Source organism: Silurus aristotelis (assembly GCF_946808225.1).
Source record: "Silurus aristotelis genome assembly, chromosome: 7".
Classification (NCBI taxonomy): Eukaryota; Metazoa; Chordata; class Actinopteri; order Siluriformes; family Siluridae; genus Silurus; species Silurus aristotelis.
In genome coordinates, this window is record NC_139580.1 from 24699685 (window position 1) to 24718216 (window position 18532).

The 18532-nt window shown below is 36.9% G+C and overlaps 1 protein-coding gene across 3 annotated transcripts in view; it reads right to left on the bottom strand.

Annotated features, from left to right (window-relative positions):
• The window catches only part of spg11 (SPG11 vesicle trafficking associated, spatacsin), a 282063-nt gene that overhangs the window by 259616 nt on the left and 3915 nt on the right, over positions 1-18532 (bottom strand). For all 3 annotated transcript variants that reach the window (XM_083546074.1, XM_083546073.1, XM_083546072.1), the window contains exons 4-19: positions 15817-16018; positions 15534-15671; positions 13843-14216; positions 13613-13758; positions 13265-13394; positions 11419-11574; positions 11095-11273; positions 10652-10828; positions 8814-8885; positions 8468-8595; positions 5453-5628; positions 4268-4478; positions 2885-3094; positions 2655-2761; positions 1826-1971; positions 1356-1520 (exon numbers count right to left, since the gene is read on the bottom strand). In XM_083546074.1, coding sequence (XP_083402200.1) covers positions 1356-1520; positions 1826-1971; positions 2655-2761; positions 2885-3094; positions 4268-4478; positions 5453-5628; positions 8468-8595; positions 8814-8885; positions 10652-10828; positions 11095-11273; positions 11419-11574; positions 13265-13394; positions 13613-13758; positions 13843-14216; positions 15534-15671; positions 15817-16018 — 2717 coding nt within the window. The remainder of the gene's footprint in view (positions 1-1355; positions 1521-1825; positions 1972-2654; positions 2762-2884; positions 3095-4267; positions 4479-5452; positions 5629-8467; positions 8596-8813; positions 8886-10651; positions 10829-11094; positions 11274-11418; positions 11575-13264; positions 13395-13612; positions 13759-13842; positions 14217-15533; positions 15672-15816; positions 16019-18532) is intronic.

The window sequence follows — 18532 nt, forward strand, 5'->3', positions numbered from 1 at the left end:
GATGCTGACCAATTTACATATAACGACCAATTTGCATATGTCCCAAACTATCATTACAATCATATGATCAAAATAACGTCCAGATCTTGCTGTAAATTGTCCAATTATTTCTTTATTTGTTTCTCAAACTCTCCATAAACTCTGGATGTGCTTAAACTGAATTTTTACACCCACAGCTCATTGGAAAAAAAAAGCACTAAGAGCATGCATGGGCCAATACAACTACAACATTTGATTTATTTCATTCAGTAGTATTTTTGTATAATTCTTTGTAGCTCTGTGCATACTTTACTAAAGCCAGTGGCTGTACAGTACAGACATTTAACCAGCTTCTTTCTTCAAATCACGTTTATACGAAATCGATTGAAATGAGTAAATAACACTATTTCACTCCATAACACTTAATTATTAGACAATTTTAATGAGATAAACCTTGATTAGAAATGTTAAAACTAGCGTTTTGAGCAGCTCGCGGTTGCTCACGAGCCGATCTGAATGAGAGTCGCCGGTCGGAATGAAAGTCGCGAGCATGCGAGGTCGCGAGCGCTGAGGCCGCGAGCTCCGAGGTTCCACTGTACATAAAAAAAAAAGAAGCTTGAGGACACTTGACCATTGGATTCACATGTGCCTTTTTGAACATCCCATTCCAAATTTAGACCTCATTTGCTTTTATAATGAGCTCCACTCTTCCGAGATGTTCCACTAGATTTTGGATTGTACTTGTGGAGATTTGTGTTCATTCAGCCACATTGGTGTTAGTAAAGTCAGGCACTGATGTAGGTGAGGTGAGAAGATCTGGGGTGCAGTCAACGTTTCAATTCATCCCAAAAATGTTCAATAGGGCTGAGTTCAGACCTCTACTTTTAATTTTAATCCTGCCAAATCCAAAGACATCCTACACAATTGTGAGGTAACAACATGTGTGGAAAAGAAAAACAAATATAGCTAGAAACGTCAGGTGTCACAATACTTTTGTTCAATATATATAAATCAATATATCTAAACCATGCTGTACCTGGTGTGGTCTTTGAACCTCAGTGAACAGAAGATTCAGTCTTCTCTTACTTTACAATGATCCCGTTGCCAATTCATTTTCGTCTGTCTGCACCACGTTGACAAGGCGATTAGCAGACCTTTTCCACACAAACGCTAATTGACAACAGCCATTAATTTTGAACTCCCAGGGTGAGGGGTTTTCTTGAAAATGTCTTCCTACTTTTGAAGTTAGCAATATGTGAGGGTCATTTGAGGTTAAATCCATCTGCGGCGTGTTACTCTGTCTTGTAATTCTATGATTTTTTTTTGTAATGTATAAAAAAAAAAAAAAAAAAACATTATATACTATAAGTATGTACCTGCATGAGGTGGTATATCGATACATCACAAACTGAGGTAACTCTTGGGCCAATCTGTGGAAAAAGAGCAGCTTTGAGTTTAGGGTATGCACTCAGAGCCATCCTCAGGAGCTGCGGGTCCACTCTAGACAGGACGTCTTGACCTTTATCGCCCTCCTTCACCACCTACGTAGAGACATCAAATTATAGTTAATCAGAGCAACAGCATTCATCCAAAATGAATAAAAGTTTGTTTCTGTGTTGGCTGATGAATCCTTAAGCTGGACAAGAACGAAGTAAATGTAATTCGTTACTGTACTTAAGTAGCTTTTTCACAAAGTATTTCCATTCCATTTTCTTTTACAAGTCAAATATCATTTTTTTTTACTCAACTACAGTTTGCGAAATCAGTCGTTCTTTTTTATTTATAAGTGGATAAAAACGTAAGCCTGTTAAATGGTAAGAGCTGAAAGATACTAAAGTGCTCCTACCTGATCAATGCCCCCAGGTGCAAACATTATAGTGGAGAGAGCAAGAAGGCTGTGCCCCTCCAGTAGCATGCTGCTAACACTAGCCTGACTGCCTGGTAACAGCACCTGCGCACTTGTCAGACTTGCCTGAAACACCAGTTCCGGATCTTAAAAAAAGAAAAAAAAATTTTAATAATTTTTAAGGAAACTTAATACAGTATTAGTTACTCAAGTCATATTCTAGACCCATTCTAGACTATAAAAATTTTCTTTTTGCTGATATAAAATCTAGAAAACATTCCTAATACTCAAGAATTAATATTCAACAATAATATAATTGCCTCAATGTTGCAGTGAAACTGCATCACAAAATCTCATTATATCTATGATACCGTGTTTAACCCCAAAAATAAGCTTTTCAAGGTGCTATAAAATATTAAGACTTATATAATATTAATTATAGTAATATCATATAAAATATAATAATAATTATATAATATTAATATTATACCTGTAATATAATTATAATTACAGTATTTGTAAATACCCAAGTACCCTTTGTACGGGAGGTACGATAAACAGATGACCAATCAGAGTGCAGGTCGCAATATGAAGTGGATGATATATAGGTTTTTTTTTTTTTTGTTTTTTTTTTACATTATTCATACATAAATCAATGTACCGGTAGATTGTTGTACATGAAAATATAAGACATCCCCCCAAAAATAAGCCCTTTTGGTGCAAACATTTATATAAGACCCGATCTTATTTTCGGGGGAAAACAGTATATATTATGATATTTTTATTTACTTTGAAGCTTAACAACCAAATAACTACTCTACATACTCACTTTTAAGATCTCTTGTAATGTTCTGCAGTTTGACCATCATCTCAAACCAGGGGTAGCTCTCATACAGATCTCGGTCTCTGACTGCAGGACAGTTATCGGGGGTCAATCTGATTGAGAGTGATAGAAATGTCAGTGGGGAAAAAAAAAAGTTCGAGCAAAACATATGTCTGTGTTTTTTTCATAATATTTATATTTAAATCATGCTATTAATTTTTTTTTACTTAACTTACCTATAATGCTGCAAGTAGGTATAAAGCAGATAATGTAGGTTGTTTTCCAAACAATGCTGAATAAAGCAGGTATGAAAGTCCTGTCCTTTGGAAGAACGGAATTGTGGGACAGGAGTGCGATTGACGTCTTGCATAACGCCTCTGGCCTGAGCTAATCTCCACAGCAGCTGCTCAAAGTCAGACATTTCTGACTGCACAAACACTTCTTGCCTGCGAAGCACAGAAACAACGAATTGCTACCTTTTTTTTCAGCAGGATCAAATGTTGCTAGCAAATGTAATGGACAAAATACATTAATGAATAAAAAAAAAATAATCCACCCTCAATGAGAACGATTGAGAATTTAATGATGAAGGGACCGCTTAGTGTTTTTAACCATTCCATAACAATAAGGATACTGATTCTCTCTCTCCTTCTTTCCTTCGCTCTTCTCTGTCTCTGTCAAGCTACACATGCTCCTGAGGTACCAGTGACCCTGTCCCTTTCATCTTTCCAGATCTGCCTAATTCGTCCTGATGCACTACTTCTGGATAGAGTTATCTTCAATTAGAAACTATTTACTGAAATTAAGGATGATTCCACATAAACAGCCTAAAGATTCATGAGGTAAATCTGGAACCATAAAAAAAGCATTTGGACTGTAATTATTATAAAATCTCTGCTACAAATTTCCCTTATTGAACAGTTAACTTCACCACTGATGGGACTTTAATTAATGGACATTCGTTGCCACCCAAAATAAGGTTGGGTTCCTCTCAAAATGTCTTCCTAATACCATTTCAGGAAGTTTTTCCCTGCCAGTGTCGGCTTTATTAGGGATGATATATGAGCAACAGGAACTAATTTATGATTCTCAAATTTATAGTCACATTCTATTTAATCTTTTAAAAAGCTGCTTTGAGACGATGGGACAATATCTATTGTTAAAAGCGATGCACATATAAAATCGAACTGAAGTTATTTTAACAAAATCGAATCCATTTACAACTGTTCTATTAGTTCCATCTTAGCTGTAGCTCAGTACATCCTTGTCGTATAGCAACGTGGAACTCACTAAACCGATGCTTGAGTTCTGATTTATGTCAGCACGAAACATAACTAAGAAATAGTGAGTGAAACAATAACTCCTCCTTGAAAACTGTTTAGCTTGAGATGATTAATATTTTCTCCCCTTACACAATGTTGTCAGTGAACTTGGCATATAACCACTAACTAATAGAAATCTTTTAATATTAAGGATATGTTTATATATTTCTGGAAACCCGTGATCTACTTTTTGTGGAAAAGGGAAACGTTTCTTAGTAAATAAAGAAGCTACGCAAATCTTACAAATCTCATACTTCTAACTGTTAGCTATAATTTATTTTTGCTCCTTATTCTAACCTGGCGAGCATGTCCAGAATTTGGTCTTTCATATAATCACTACAGTAGGTGTTTCCGTCCACAACACCAGCAGTGAACGCAGGCCACTTAGAGGCAGCAGAGCTCTTGCAGTCTTGTGTAGCTGTGTGTTTCAACCACGCAGTTACTCTGTCCTGGTCATGTAGGGAGGTGAGGTATGACCACAGCACAGCTGGATTGCAGGATCCCAATACTGAGTGAAAACAGCAAAGTAGCATTAAGACCGGATTTACACATTGATTTACACATTACACATGGTCAAAAAAATTCAAACAATAATCTTTTACACATTTAGAGATACTTTAGTTCAGGGTCCCCAAACAGTGTAAATGTAACAGAAATTTACATTGCCATAGTGACTTCCAGTTTTTTTTTATTATGGAGATTTTATTATTATTTTAAATGTATTTATTATGCCTTTGGCTAAATTAGTTTATTATTTAGTTTTGCACCATACAAACGTATGAGCATTATAATTTTTTTATTATTAAGCCATATACAGCCTATTAAGAGAGCGTCATTAATAGCATAATGACATATTTTGAATATTCATTGCTTTTGAAATCTAACTATTTACTTACTTATGCATATGCATATAGTTGGTGTGTGAATTTAATAAATAATTTGACTAATTTGACTGATTTTACTGATTCCGATACGTTGGATCGTACTTGCCGATAGATCAATTAACCGATTAAAAAAAAAAAAAAGGATACTGGATAAAAAAAACAAACCAAACATAAATATAATTATTAAATTATTAAATGATAAATAATAAGTAGAATATAGTGCTCTATGTGCAGCACACAGTCTGGCGAGTAAAAACAAACAGCACGTAGCTTCAGTGATTTACCCCTAGGGGCCGCTCTTTTAATCACAGTGGACCGGAAGCCGCAAAAACTATCGGTAAGGATAAAACTGTCGTGCCTCAATCTTTATTAATAACCAAAGAAAATATTTGTTTAAAAGTCAACTTCTAAAATACAGATATGATATGAGTAAAATATATATTTTAAATTAAATTTTCAAGATATGTTTCTAGCGCTGTTCAAAGGGCCGTTCCAAATGTGGAGGGGGGGTCTTGGATTGGGGACTCCTACTTTAGTTCTTTAATAAATAATTCAGCAATATTCAGAGGTAATATTTAATATTTTTTTATGCACTCACTTTGGTCTGGGAGTCGGGAGAGCAGGACAGATTTCTGTGTGTCATCATCCCAGTGCCTGACCCAGTCCAGATGCACCGAGCCAACCAGAGACTGGATTGAGCAAGACAAGGGCTTGTGTAATATCTCCTGAAGCAGGTTTTTACTTACATCTTCCGGCTGGCTTCTTTGAAGAACCCTACACATAAAGAGATTCAGGAGGCGCAAGTTTTTCGCACAATTTTGCATAAGAATCTTTTAAAATTGTATATTTTAAAGTATTAAGGAAAAAAAAGCACAAAACTTTACAATTACAAACAATAAAAGGATGACAGGAAGACAAATCCCTGTAGTAATCGCTATACAGATTTCCATCTAATTACTTGTAATTACATGTAATTACAAGTAATTGCACAAATAACTAATTTAATAAAGATAAATACCATACAATAAATTAACAACTGACACATCCCTCTCAACCAATACAAAAAAGTGGAGTACAGATAAAAAGCAAAACCCTTACATTCCAGAACTCAATCCAGCAGTGCTATGAATAATATATAAAAATAATAATAATAACCATTACATTTCTGAAATAAAAATAAATAATTATGTACTAGGATTTTTTTCTATTGCATTTACATTGATGGCATTTGGCAGATGCCATTGTTCAATGCATGTTACATTTTATTCCAATTATACAACTGAGCAGTTATGAGGTTAAAGGCCTTGCTCAGAAATTATTATTATTATTATTATAACAGTCAAGCTGTTGCAGCATCAGTGTAAAACATGTATTTTTCAGAAACTCCAAATACATGGAATATAGAAGGCTTAAAAAAAAAAAAAAACTGGAATATTTTAGCACATAGCAAAGAAACATTGATAACTGAGACATTTGGGAGATATGTCCCAGAATAATTCCTTTTTCTTAGAATAATTTAACTAATGAACAAGAAATCTGTTCAAGACAATAACTAAAATTGATGGACTTCATTATAATGCCTTCAAATTTCAATCCACACCCAAAATTACCTCAGATGCAAATTTCATGTTCTACATTTATAGCTGTTTTCGACCTTTCCAAACCATCACATTGAAATCACATGATCCACATACAAAAAAACCAATGCTGTAGCTTATATGATAACCATCATAACAAGCTGAGCAGTGTTGATCTGAGATTGGAAATAAGCACTGAGTCATCAAAAACATTAAAGTGTTATGTTGAAAGTGACCATGCAAATATTCTTTTTCTATTTTCTAAGTTTCATTCAGCACTACACTCATTTATACCAGTTGAAATATTTAGATCTAATACACTATATGAACAAAAGTTTGTGGACAACTGACTATGATTTGTATGTGCTTTTTGAACATCCAATGCTGCATTTAATCCCCCGCACTTACAGTAACCTCCACTCTCCTGGGAAGATGTTCCACTAGATTTGAGTGTGCTTGTGGAGATTTGTGTTCATTCAGCCACAAGGCGTTAGTGGAGGCAGATAATTATCTAGGGTGTGAAGCCCTGGGGTGCAGTCAGCGTTCTAATTCATCCCAAATGTGTTCAATAGGAATATTGAACACATCTCTCTAGCAGGCCACTTAAGAACTTCTACTCCAACCTATGTAAACCATATCTTCATTCGGTTCACTTTGTGTCATGTTGGAACAGGTTTGGATCTCCAAATTCAAGTAAAGGGAAAATTTTATGCTACCACAACCAAAGACTACGCCCTCCAACTTTGTGATAACAGATTGGGGAGGAACCACATATGGCTGGAAAAGTCAGGGGGTCCCAATACCTTTTGTTTTTATATAGGTAGTGCTATAGCAAGCAATTTCTTCATATGCTTTTCAAATGTAATTAATTTTTTTATTGTTGCCTGCGAACTGTATTAAATATACAGGTACCTTACAAAAAAATATTTGACTAATAAAATAAATCTGACTACTCTAATCTACATACCGTAATTTCCGGACTATTAAGACCACCCAAATATAAGCCGCACCTACTTACATTGAAACTAATGAACTTTACACAGGCTTTAACGAAAGACAGTGTCTGTTACACGGTGTAACGGGTGAAATATGTTGTGGCTCCTTTAAGAGCAGAGCGGCACTTTGGGAATAGCCTGCCGCCGCATTTTTTCCGGTATTACTGCATGTGTGCAAGGCCGAGGAATATGTCCTTATTAATTTCTGATGCTCATTTCTAAGTTTCTTTGACTAACCCGTAACGCTGTTGCCAAGAAAAATAAAAAAGATTTCTGTTGCAACTGGAGTTAGCGAGCTCTCCCATGACCCAGACTCAAGGCGTTACAACGGCTTGTATCTAAACAGTAGCCTACCAAGTAAGTCATTGTTCACTGTCTTCCTCCTTTCTTTCACAACTATTTCTCTCGAGAGTTTATCGTTTGGCATCGTCGTGCGTTTCAAAATCACCATCGGTGAAGCTTTTCTCTTGATGCCGTGCAGCTCAGAACACAGGTGAAGTGCGTTTTTTCGTGTCCGTTCAGAAATTTCATTGGTCTAAAGTTATGGGGCTCAGTTTTTTGGCTTGAAGTTTCAAAGCGTGGGGAAAAAGTAGCAGCTTATAGTCCGGAAAATACGGTACTTTTCCATGCAGTGCTTGAATACAAAACAGTATGATATTTGTAGAACTAAATAAAACACTGGGACAAGAATCATTTAAATAACTCGCATGACACATGAGTGTTATTTAACTGTAACCCCTCAACTCAACTCAACTCAACCTTAAATGTCATTCTTCCACATACACTGTATACAAAAGAATGAAATGTTGTTGCTAACGGATCGAGGTGCAGTGAAACAGCAAGAGTAAACATTAAAACAAAACAGAGCTAAACACCAAGACACTAATACAAAAAATGTGAGGTTGAAATGTAAGTAATGAAAGAACAAGAGTAAAGAGGAAAGTATGTGACGAGGTGCATCATCAGTGGCCTGTATTCTGGTGCTAGCAGCACGTAGTAAAGTTTGATATGCTGATAAAAATGAAAAATGTATTGCCTTACCTGTTCTTTTCAAAAGGTTTTTTGCATCTTGTTGCTGGTCTGGAGAACAAGTTTTCCATTTGTTTAAGGAATTCCACTCTTTGTAAGTCTTCAGTGGAGAAATGATTAAGTCTTTTCAACTCTTCGACCTGTTTGATTAGCAAAAAAAATGTATCTTTAAAAGTGCTTTGATCATTTTTTTTAAGCTTTAATAATAATGCTTTGATAACGTTTAATTGATAATTAAACTCCAAACTGAGCTACGAGTTCAATCTTTTTTACATCCCATAATTACAACCAGGTCTGTTTTTAATTATTTAATTATATTCTGCAGTCTGTTTTATTGTTTAAGTACAATTTTACTCACCATAAAGGCCCTGAGGTCCTGATCAGCCGTGTAAACACAGATATTGTGGAGCTGCTCTTTCACATTGAATCCCTGAAATAGAGTAGCAGAGGAAAAGACAGGAAGGAATGATGAAAGAATCAAACATGGGAGACAAAAATAGGTATCATTTTTTTTATATTTATTTCTTTAACCTATTAGCTTTCACCACAGCTTTTGGGACTCACAGCTGAAAATGCTAAATTTAAATGTTAACAGTTCCTGATAACAGTGTGCTACATACACAATTTAGATATCTTTGGAAAGAAGACACTTTGAGCTTTACTGTCAATCATCAAAGTTGATATTGCTTAAAAAGATATAAATGATGAAGTACCATGGATTTCCTGCATTGAACATTATTGTTATTTCATATATAAATACATTAAATCAGTCCTAGGGCAATCCAGAAAAGTACTGGGTTGAAAGCCACATGTCTCATGAGTTTATATTTTAAATATTATAAATTTTAAGACAAATGAGATTCCTACAAACATTTATCTGTGACTATGTCTGATCCTTTTCTCCCTCCCCCTGTTTGAGAGCCACCTGCTAAACTCAGGTGGCCAGTCATACTCTATTTTTACAGTCTGCATAGAAATAAATGGCTGACCATTAAAGGCTTTTGTTATACATGTTTGGGGCTATTGATTATTGATATAGCATTCATATTGATGGCCTGGTAGCCAGACAAGCTATTGTTTTTCAGTCATGGCCATTCATATTGATGTCCGGCCTTTCCAATTATAGCAATCTTAAACATATAAAACTGTAAAGGGAGATATATTGTAACTTACAGATATAAAATAGTCTCCATCCAGGATTTTTCCAGGAAGTTTCTGTTGTTAGTTACTCCTCCCCAAGAATATTTTCCACATTGCTGCTTTGTGCAAATCTCAGATAAAACAACTATTTTGACTGTAAATTTTATCTTTGTTTTCTTTTTTTGCAGCTGTTTGTGCCGAATTGAGAGCTGAATCACTTCCTGGTATGTCACAATGCACGTGTGCCGTTTGACCATTTAGTGAGTTTGTAAAGAGTAATAAAACTCCACCACATTAGGGATAAAATCCTCCCATATATTGTTAAAATCCTGCACTCATTGGCTTAATTTTCCATCAATTATTTTGTTTGTGTAATGTTACTGCATGGAAATAAAAGGTTTGAAATGATAGGTGGTGCCCAATAAATCGTCGACACCTGCCTATAAAGTGTAGACTGAAGAGTGTAGCCTTTTTTTGTGTGTGTGGTCTTATTTGTTTTGTAACACTATATTCTACCAGCCATATTTGGCTTTTTTTTAACCAGCAAGAAGATGTCATTTTTCATGTGAAAGTTATTCCGAAACACATACACATAAACACCAACCGAAGTACTGAGACATAAACAAAAAAATAACCATCTAAATGACAACACTATTGCTTGGTTGGAGAAAAAATGCTTCACGACATGTAGTTCACTGGATCCTTAGCTTTCCTAATAAACCAGGATTTGCAGCAGTGGATGTGTTTGTGACTCGTTATTACAATAATAATGTAAGAACATAATTTATGATGCACGTTGTTTGTGTGTACTGCAAATACATTCATCATTAAAAAACAGTCATTTGAAATCACTGCTTGAGGCTTAGAGCTTTAGAATGATGAATAGTTGTATAGTCATGGTTACTCTTGTCCCTTTTTATTTAATCTATTGCTAAACATTAACACCTGAGAACAATGAGATATTGGTCTAAGAGGGTTAGAAGGCTAAGAGGTTAAACAGTATCTCAAATCAGTCTGTCCAAATGTATAGATGTAATGGATAATGCATTGACGTACCATGTTAGTGAGAAGTGTTGTGGCCTGCTGCAGGTCTCGGTGTGTGAGACAAGTGAAGGCCAGTCTCAGGCCAGTTTTCCTCAGCTCCTCCAGCTTCTGCTCGGGACAGTTGCGCCTGCGAAGATATGCTTGTGCACGTGGGAGCTCCCTGTTTAACACTGCACACTGGACAACCTCCTAAAACATGTCCACAATCCAAAACACAATGAGACACACATACACCTTCAGAGGTGTAAACTGTACCCGATCTGTATTTGAACAGTGCTTGAATATTTGACTCATAATTAACGTAAGATCAAAGATGCACTAGTCCTAAACACCAAGACACGTGTTAGTGAAAACTCAAAAACAGTTGATTCGAAAGGTTGAATTTTAAGGAAATAAAATAAATACAGTTTAGGACTAATATCCAGTAGCAGTGGTTTAACTATAGAGGCCCCTACCTCAACAGAGCGGTTTTCCCATTCATCCTCAATGGCCATATCAGGGACAGGGTCAGTGTCTGAGGCAGGCTTCTGGCTCTCACCCGTTTCCCCCCATGGGTACCTCCTCAAATAGGTACGCAGTTCAGAGATATACCCACTCAAGATCTTCACACACTCATGCAGGTTAGCATCGAGCTCTACAACAGCAGAATGACAAACGTAGTCAATAACCAAAAACATGCACTAGAGACAAACGCTTCTGGTTACATCTCAATATAGTACACATTTCTTCTTCTAACACAATCTTTACAGATATTTGTGAATGAACTGTGTGAATGTAACCTGGAGTGCCGGTTAGAATGACTCGGATTTGTGTATGGAGGAAGTTGAGGGTCATGCTGTGCAGCTGCTCGCAGAACTGTCTGCTCTGAGCCTCGGTGTTCGTGTCTCGGATAGCAGACAGAAGCAGATCCAAGGCTGGACACAGATCCTGGACGTCTTTTATAGACACAAATAATGAAATATGTATAGATATGTAATACACAGAATTTAATATGTATAATTGTTGATCGATCATCTATCTATCTATCTATCTATCTATCTATCTATCTATCTATCTATCTATCTATCTATCTATCTATCTATCTATCTATCTATCTATCCATCCATCCATCCATCCATCCATCCATCCATCCATCCATCCATCCATCCATCCATCCATCCATCCATTCATCCATCCATCAATCCATCAATCCATCCATTTATCCACCCACCCACCCATCCATCCATTCATCCATCCATCCATCCAATTTATCTAACTTATCTAGTATCCAACCTTGCTACCAACTATATATATATTACAATAGATATATATATATATATATATATATATATATATATATATATATATATATATATATATATATATATATATATATATATATATATATACTAACATCTTTCTCTGTCTGTATGTCTGTCTGAGGTTTTTTTGTAATACATATTTATGGAACACAGAATCAAATGAATATTGTATGAACGTTAAAAAAGGAATACTGAACCGGCACTTACACACAAGTTATCTAGTTCATCTACATATGTCTTCACAGAGGCAGTTATCAGAGCGCACAGCTTTCTCCGTTTCTCTTTTATTTAATGAAGCACACACGCATTTCTATCCCATCCTACTGCACTTCGAAGTACAGCCCGTCTAATCGAATCATCTGTGGTATATTATGATTAGGTTTGTATGCTTAATCATGTGAGTAATTACCATGCTCTTTCCAATTAAAGCGCTTCATTACTTACACTCACTACATATTTAGGGCTGTCAGAACAAATTTCACTGTTCAGCGACTGTTTATAATCCATATTCAGGACACTGACCAGGGTAAAGTGGTTGATTAAGATCAATGAATGAATAATGCATAATCATTACATAGGAAGTCTACGTAAGGTTCGAATTTGCATACACGTGCACTAGGGATGTGCATCTCCATAACTGAGGCTGATACCATTCGCATCTGGAAGCATAGTCGATGATACGCCAAATTGAAGAGACACAAGAAGCAGCTACCGATGTGATACAATGCGATCCCATAATTCACCCATTACGATGCAGTGTGATCCGATTCCCGATTTAATTCGACGCAATGCGATTCAATGCATTTCGATGCAATGGAAAAAATATGATGCTCTGCAATTCACTATGGATATTATATAATATTCTACAGATATTTTCTTTGCTTCAGACAGACAGCAAATCATACATTTATTCCAGGAAGGTGCAGCTCTACCTCTGCCATGTTAATCTGTATTCTATGTGACTCTCAGGACACGTCATATTCGAGAGAAACAGTTTAGTGAGGAGAAATCAACCTGCATTTTTGATATTGGTCACAATTTATGTGTCACTTTCTAAATAATAAAAGTAGAACCCATATGGTAAAAAACTAATTTGCGTTCAACAAAAAAAAAAAAAAAAAAGCAAATGTCGGGTATTATAAGAGCAAATGGGGACTATATGTAGAATGGGATATAAAAAAATTTAAAAGAATCACACAAACCTTATAAACTTTTGTCCATACAGTGTAATAAGCTAGTTTATTAAAAGAACAAAAGGTTTAAGCTTAATAAATTGGATTCACTTTATGCAGAAAATTGACAAAAAAACACCAAAAAAGCTCACTTTTCAGCTGCGTCTGTGCTGAAGTGGGGGATTGTTCAGGCAGACTGTAGCCTGTGGGTGAGCAGAGAATGTTCTCTTTACTCTTCAGGAAAAAATCTACCATATCCAGCTGTCGGTTTTTTAATCCTGCCTAAAAAAAAAAAAAGGTTAAAAGAAGTTAATTGTATATACTTTTAATCTATTATGCAATTAAACCTTTTTTATTAAACCTAAAATCCTAGGACTCTGTTTCCAGGTCAGAGATTTGTGTTATTTCAATAATAACAGCTTATTAAAATGACTGCCTATGATATATTTTTTAAATGTTATCGTTGTTCCCATGATTGCATACAAGACGACGACATGCACCTGCAGGGAATGGATGGGCATTGAACAACGTCCCCAGGCATTAAGATGGCACAGTGAGTCCACCACCCCGGCACTTCCAAACACCATCAATCTGTTCAGCATCTCGTCCTGAGAAACCGTGAACAGCACCAAAGACAGGCCTGATGCTGAAACAAACACATCACAAAAAACATTCTCCTGAAGAAGTGTCAGTAAAAGTTTTACGAGCATCTGATTTATCTGGCACGTACCTTTTAGAATCAGAGAAAGGTGTTCCTCTCCTGACCAGCAAACAGGCAGGGCTGGGGCATCAATGCAATGATATGTAACAGTGTGAGACTCCAGGTCCCAGTACGCCAGGGTTGTGCTTTTGTTCCCTGGCGTGGTAAAACTAAGCACTACGGAAAATTCGGAGACAATTAACATGGTCGGGGTGGTCTGTTCCGTTAGAGTGAAAGACATCACAGCGCCCCCTGGTGATAGAGTGGAACGACTGATTTTGGCGGTGGCTGCTGCTTGGCGGCACTCGGAGCGAGGGAGGTCTTTGTACCACGGCAGCCGCGGAGCTGGAGGAGATGGTGCTTTAGCTTGCTTATAGAGCAATGCTAGCCTTGTCTCCCATGAGCTGTATACACAGAAAGATGGCTATATATTAGAGGTGACCCTGAATAGTCATAGATGCTTCCACAAGAGGATCCTGATTCGACTACCGATCTTCACAGAGGTGTTATGAAATGAAGATCATGGCATTGTGGTTATATAGGGGTGCTCGATCTCTGATTTTACATAAAAAAAATAAAAAACTGTTTTTCCCCCAATAAGTTAATGTACAGCTTATTATGATAATGTTGTAAAAAAATATGCGAAAAGAAAGACATATTTCTAACATGCGTGAATAAATCCGACTACCCGTGACAGATTTAAGTTTCACTTTTCATGATCCGTAACTGACACAGGAGCATCTTGGCGGCAGGGACTGAAATTTTCTAAAAATGTCTGGGATATTCTTCTAATTCTAAATCTAAATCTAGTTCTAATTAAAATCTGTAAATTAGTTTTTGATTGGTTTTCTCTTCAGTTATAACATACCTCTTGGTTAGAAAGCATATACACTATATTTTCACTATATAATAAGTATTGGGTCACCAGGTCATAAGTACGGTATGTGATTTTTGAGCATCGGATTCCACATTTAGTCCTGATTTTCTCTTATAATTTCCTCCACGCTTCTGGGAAGATGTTCATCTAGATTTTTTGTGCTTGTGGACATGTGTGTTGATCAGCCACAAGGTTATTATGAAAGGCAGGTATTGCTGTAGGCGAGGGGGCCTGGGGTGCAGTCAGCGTTCCAATTCATCCAAAAGGTGTTCAGTAGGGATGAGATCAGCGCTCTACATCAGGCCACTCAAGATCTTTCTCTCCAAAGCATGTAAGCCAGATTTTCAAGGAGCTCACTTTGTGCACAGGAGCATTGCCATGCTGGAACAGGTTTGGGTTTTCCAAATTCAAGTGAATGCTAAGTTTTATTAAAGCGCATCTACAGACGTCCTGTACAATTGTGCGCCTCCAGTTTAGTGGTAACAGTTTGTAAAAGAACCACATATACCAGGAAAGGTCAGGTGACCCAATACTTTTGGAAATAGAGTGTATTTCATAGTGACAATCTAAATCACTCAAATAAATGACACATTCTACATATCTTCATCTATAAAAGTAATATTTCTATCTGGATCTCAAAAAAGAGCAGGATACAAAAGAAACACTGGGAGCGTAGCAATGCAGGATCCACCCAAATAGATGTAAATCTGTTTTTTGAAATTCAAAGATCCCCACTGGATCAGTACCAACACACAATTATGACATTGAAGTGACACTTAATACTAGATCAGATAGCACACTCTAAAAAAACAGAGGTGCCTATAGTATAGTATTGCTGCCTTACTGATCGGTTTGGAAGTGTGTACCCAGTACACACTGGCTGTACATTGAGTTGGCAATGCTGTCCTGATCACAAGGTTTTGGGGGTAGGAGAGGAAGGGGTCTGGAGTCCTTATGACAGTGCAAGTGATTTGTGTGAGTCCTGTGAAGAGCAAAAAATAATGATAATGAAGGAACTGAATGCAAAGTCAATACATATACATGTTTATGTATATGATTATAAACATCCTTAAAAATGTCTTAACAAAAAGACAAGCAAGTATTGTGTAACTGGCTACTAAACACACCTGAAGTAATCATTAAGATCAACTGCCAGTGCTTGGTTTTGTGTGGTGGCAGCCACAGCTGTGCTGAGATCTTGCGAGATGTGGAGAAGGCAGAAGGAGGAGAGAGATTCCACAGATTCTGCATCTCTTGATCGTCCTGATGCGTAGTATGCAGGAAGATCCAATGTAGCAAGGTGTTCTCCATCTGCACTGTCAAAGACATCTGGCGTATACAGTTAAGGAAAAACCCACTTGAAATAAATATTAAACGTTGTTGTCATGATCTGCATCTCGTCCAGTACCTATGTACGTGAAATTCCAGTGCTAGTCAGTCTCAAATGGAGAAGTAGTGAACAACCTCAGGATAGTTCCAGTAGCCATTTTTTGTGTCCAGGTATAAACTTGTGCAGGTATCTACAATTCTGACCAGGGAAAGCCGACAATAAACAGCACATCACTTTCATTAGTAATGGTAGCCCAACTGCATCTAGTAGAGATGATAAGATTACTGATTGACATCGGCATCAAAGTTAACGTGGTGCATTGATTTGAAAAAGTGTAAATCGGATACAAGTATCGAGATGCATCGTTTTCATTTCAACATATTCGCATCGGTAAAATCAATTTTATTTATGTATAATTATTTGGAGACGTGTTATACTTTTATTATTTAGAAAGTGACCCATAATTTGTGACCAATATCTAATATGTAAGTTGCTTTCTACTCGCTAAACTGCTGCTACGTGAATACGACCTATCACAGCACTATGCAGAGCGAGGCGTGTCCTGACAGTCACATAGAATAAAGATTAACATGGCAGAGGTAGAGCTGCATCTTCCTGGATACAGAACAGGAAAAGAACATCTGGCTTCTATAATTATTATTTTTTGCTTTCCCCTACAACACCCTAATTGTGAACAGGCCAATATGATTTGCTGTCTGTCAGAACCAAAGAAATAATAGCGAACCCTCTGTGCCATATTGAATCGCAGAGCACAATATTTCTTCCTATTGAATTGTATTGCATTGAATCGAATCGAAATCGGATCACACTTCCCATCTTAATAGGAGTGAATCAGATCGCATTGTATCGGTAGCTGCTTCATATGTATCTTTAATGTATCGGATCGTTGGTTATGCATTGAGATACAAATCGCATTGGCCTCAGTTATAGAGATGCACATCCCTAGTATTCGTGCTTAGTTGTCAGACGCCATCTTCCATTCAAAAGGAACAATCGTAAAAATAGATCTAACCTGATTGGTTAACATTGTCAGGCACAGCAGCAACACTTAGACTTTCAAACATTGCATACGTATTGGCCACTGTTAGAAATACTCTATATGAACAAAGAATTGGGACACCTGATTTTCCCAGCCATATGTGGTCCTTTCCCTACCTGTTATCGCAAAGCTAAAGGCGCACAATCGTTTAGGGTGTCTATGGATGCAGTTAAATCCATTAAACCCATAAATGCATGACATTTGACCTTCCACTGAACTAGGAGACCCAAAACCTGTCCAAGCATGATAATGCCCCTGTGAACAAAGCAAACTCCATGAAGATGTGCTTTACATGGGATGGAATTGAAGATCTCCTTCTATAGAGCTCTGACCTCAACCCTATTGAACCTTTGGGATAAATTGAATAGAATCTGTATTGTTTAATGATTTATTATTACACTCTTGATGTCACCCAAATGAGGATGGGTTCCCCTTTTGAGTCTGGTTCCTTTCAAGGTTTCTTCCTCATAACATCTAAGGGAGTTTTTCCTTGCCACAGTCGCCACGGCTGCTCATCAGGGATAAATACACATCGCTCACCTCAACTGTTAAATTCTGTAAAGCTACTTCAAAACAATGTCTGTTGTGAAAAGCGCTATAGACATAAACTTGACTTGAATTGTAAAGGCTGACTGCACCCCAGGCCTCCTCACCTCACCTACATCAGTAGCTGACTTTACTAACATCATTGTGTCTGAATGAGCAAAGAACACTCCGAAATCTAGCGAAACACCTTCCAAGAAGAGTGGAGGGAAATGAAAGGGCAAATTGGGACTAAATGTGGAATGCGATGCTCAAAAATAACATTCCATACTTATGACCAGGTGTCCATAAACTTTTGATAATTCAGTGTCTATTTTGAAGCATGTTGTAGGTTGACACTTACAGACTACAGGTACATTTCTCTTGCCATTTGTTTCGCTGTGGTCCGTTTCTTCACGCAGGATTGTTCTTGGGTGAATGTTGTTATGCTGACTTCAGCGAAAGGTGCTTTACCAGTGCAACCTGACACTACAATGCCAGAACTTTGGTGAGAATGTTTTGTGACAGTGGTGGTCCTATAGGGTACTAATTGCTAGATATATAGCCAAAATTATGTAACCCATATGTGTTCTTTGAACATCGCATTCTAGATTTTGTCTCATCTTATCTTCACTCTTCTGGGAACGCTTTACACTAGATTTCAGAGTGTGGGGATTTCAGTGTGTGTTCTTGAGTTCCCAGGGGTTGAGGTCAGGACTTTAATATAATAAGAGAGTCCCCTTTTCACAAACACACACATCAAATACACACATTTTTTAAATCATTAAAATCTATGAGCAGTTTAGAGCAACCAGTCCGCAACCAGAACATTGTAAAACATTGTAAAAAAGCAACACAATTCACTGTACTATCTACAAACCCTTTCTCAATGTTTTACCCAGACAGGAAAGAGTTGCATGTGAGCAAATAC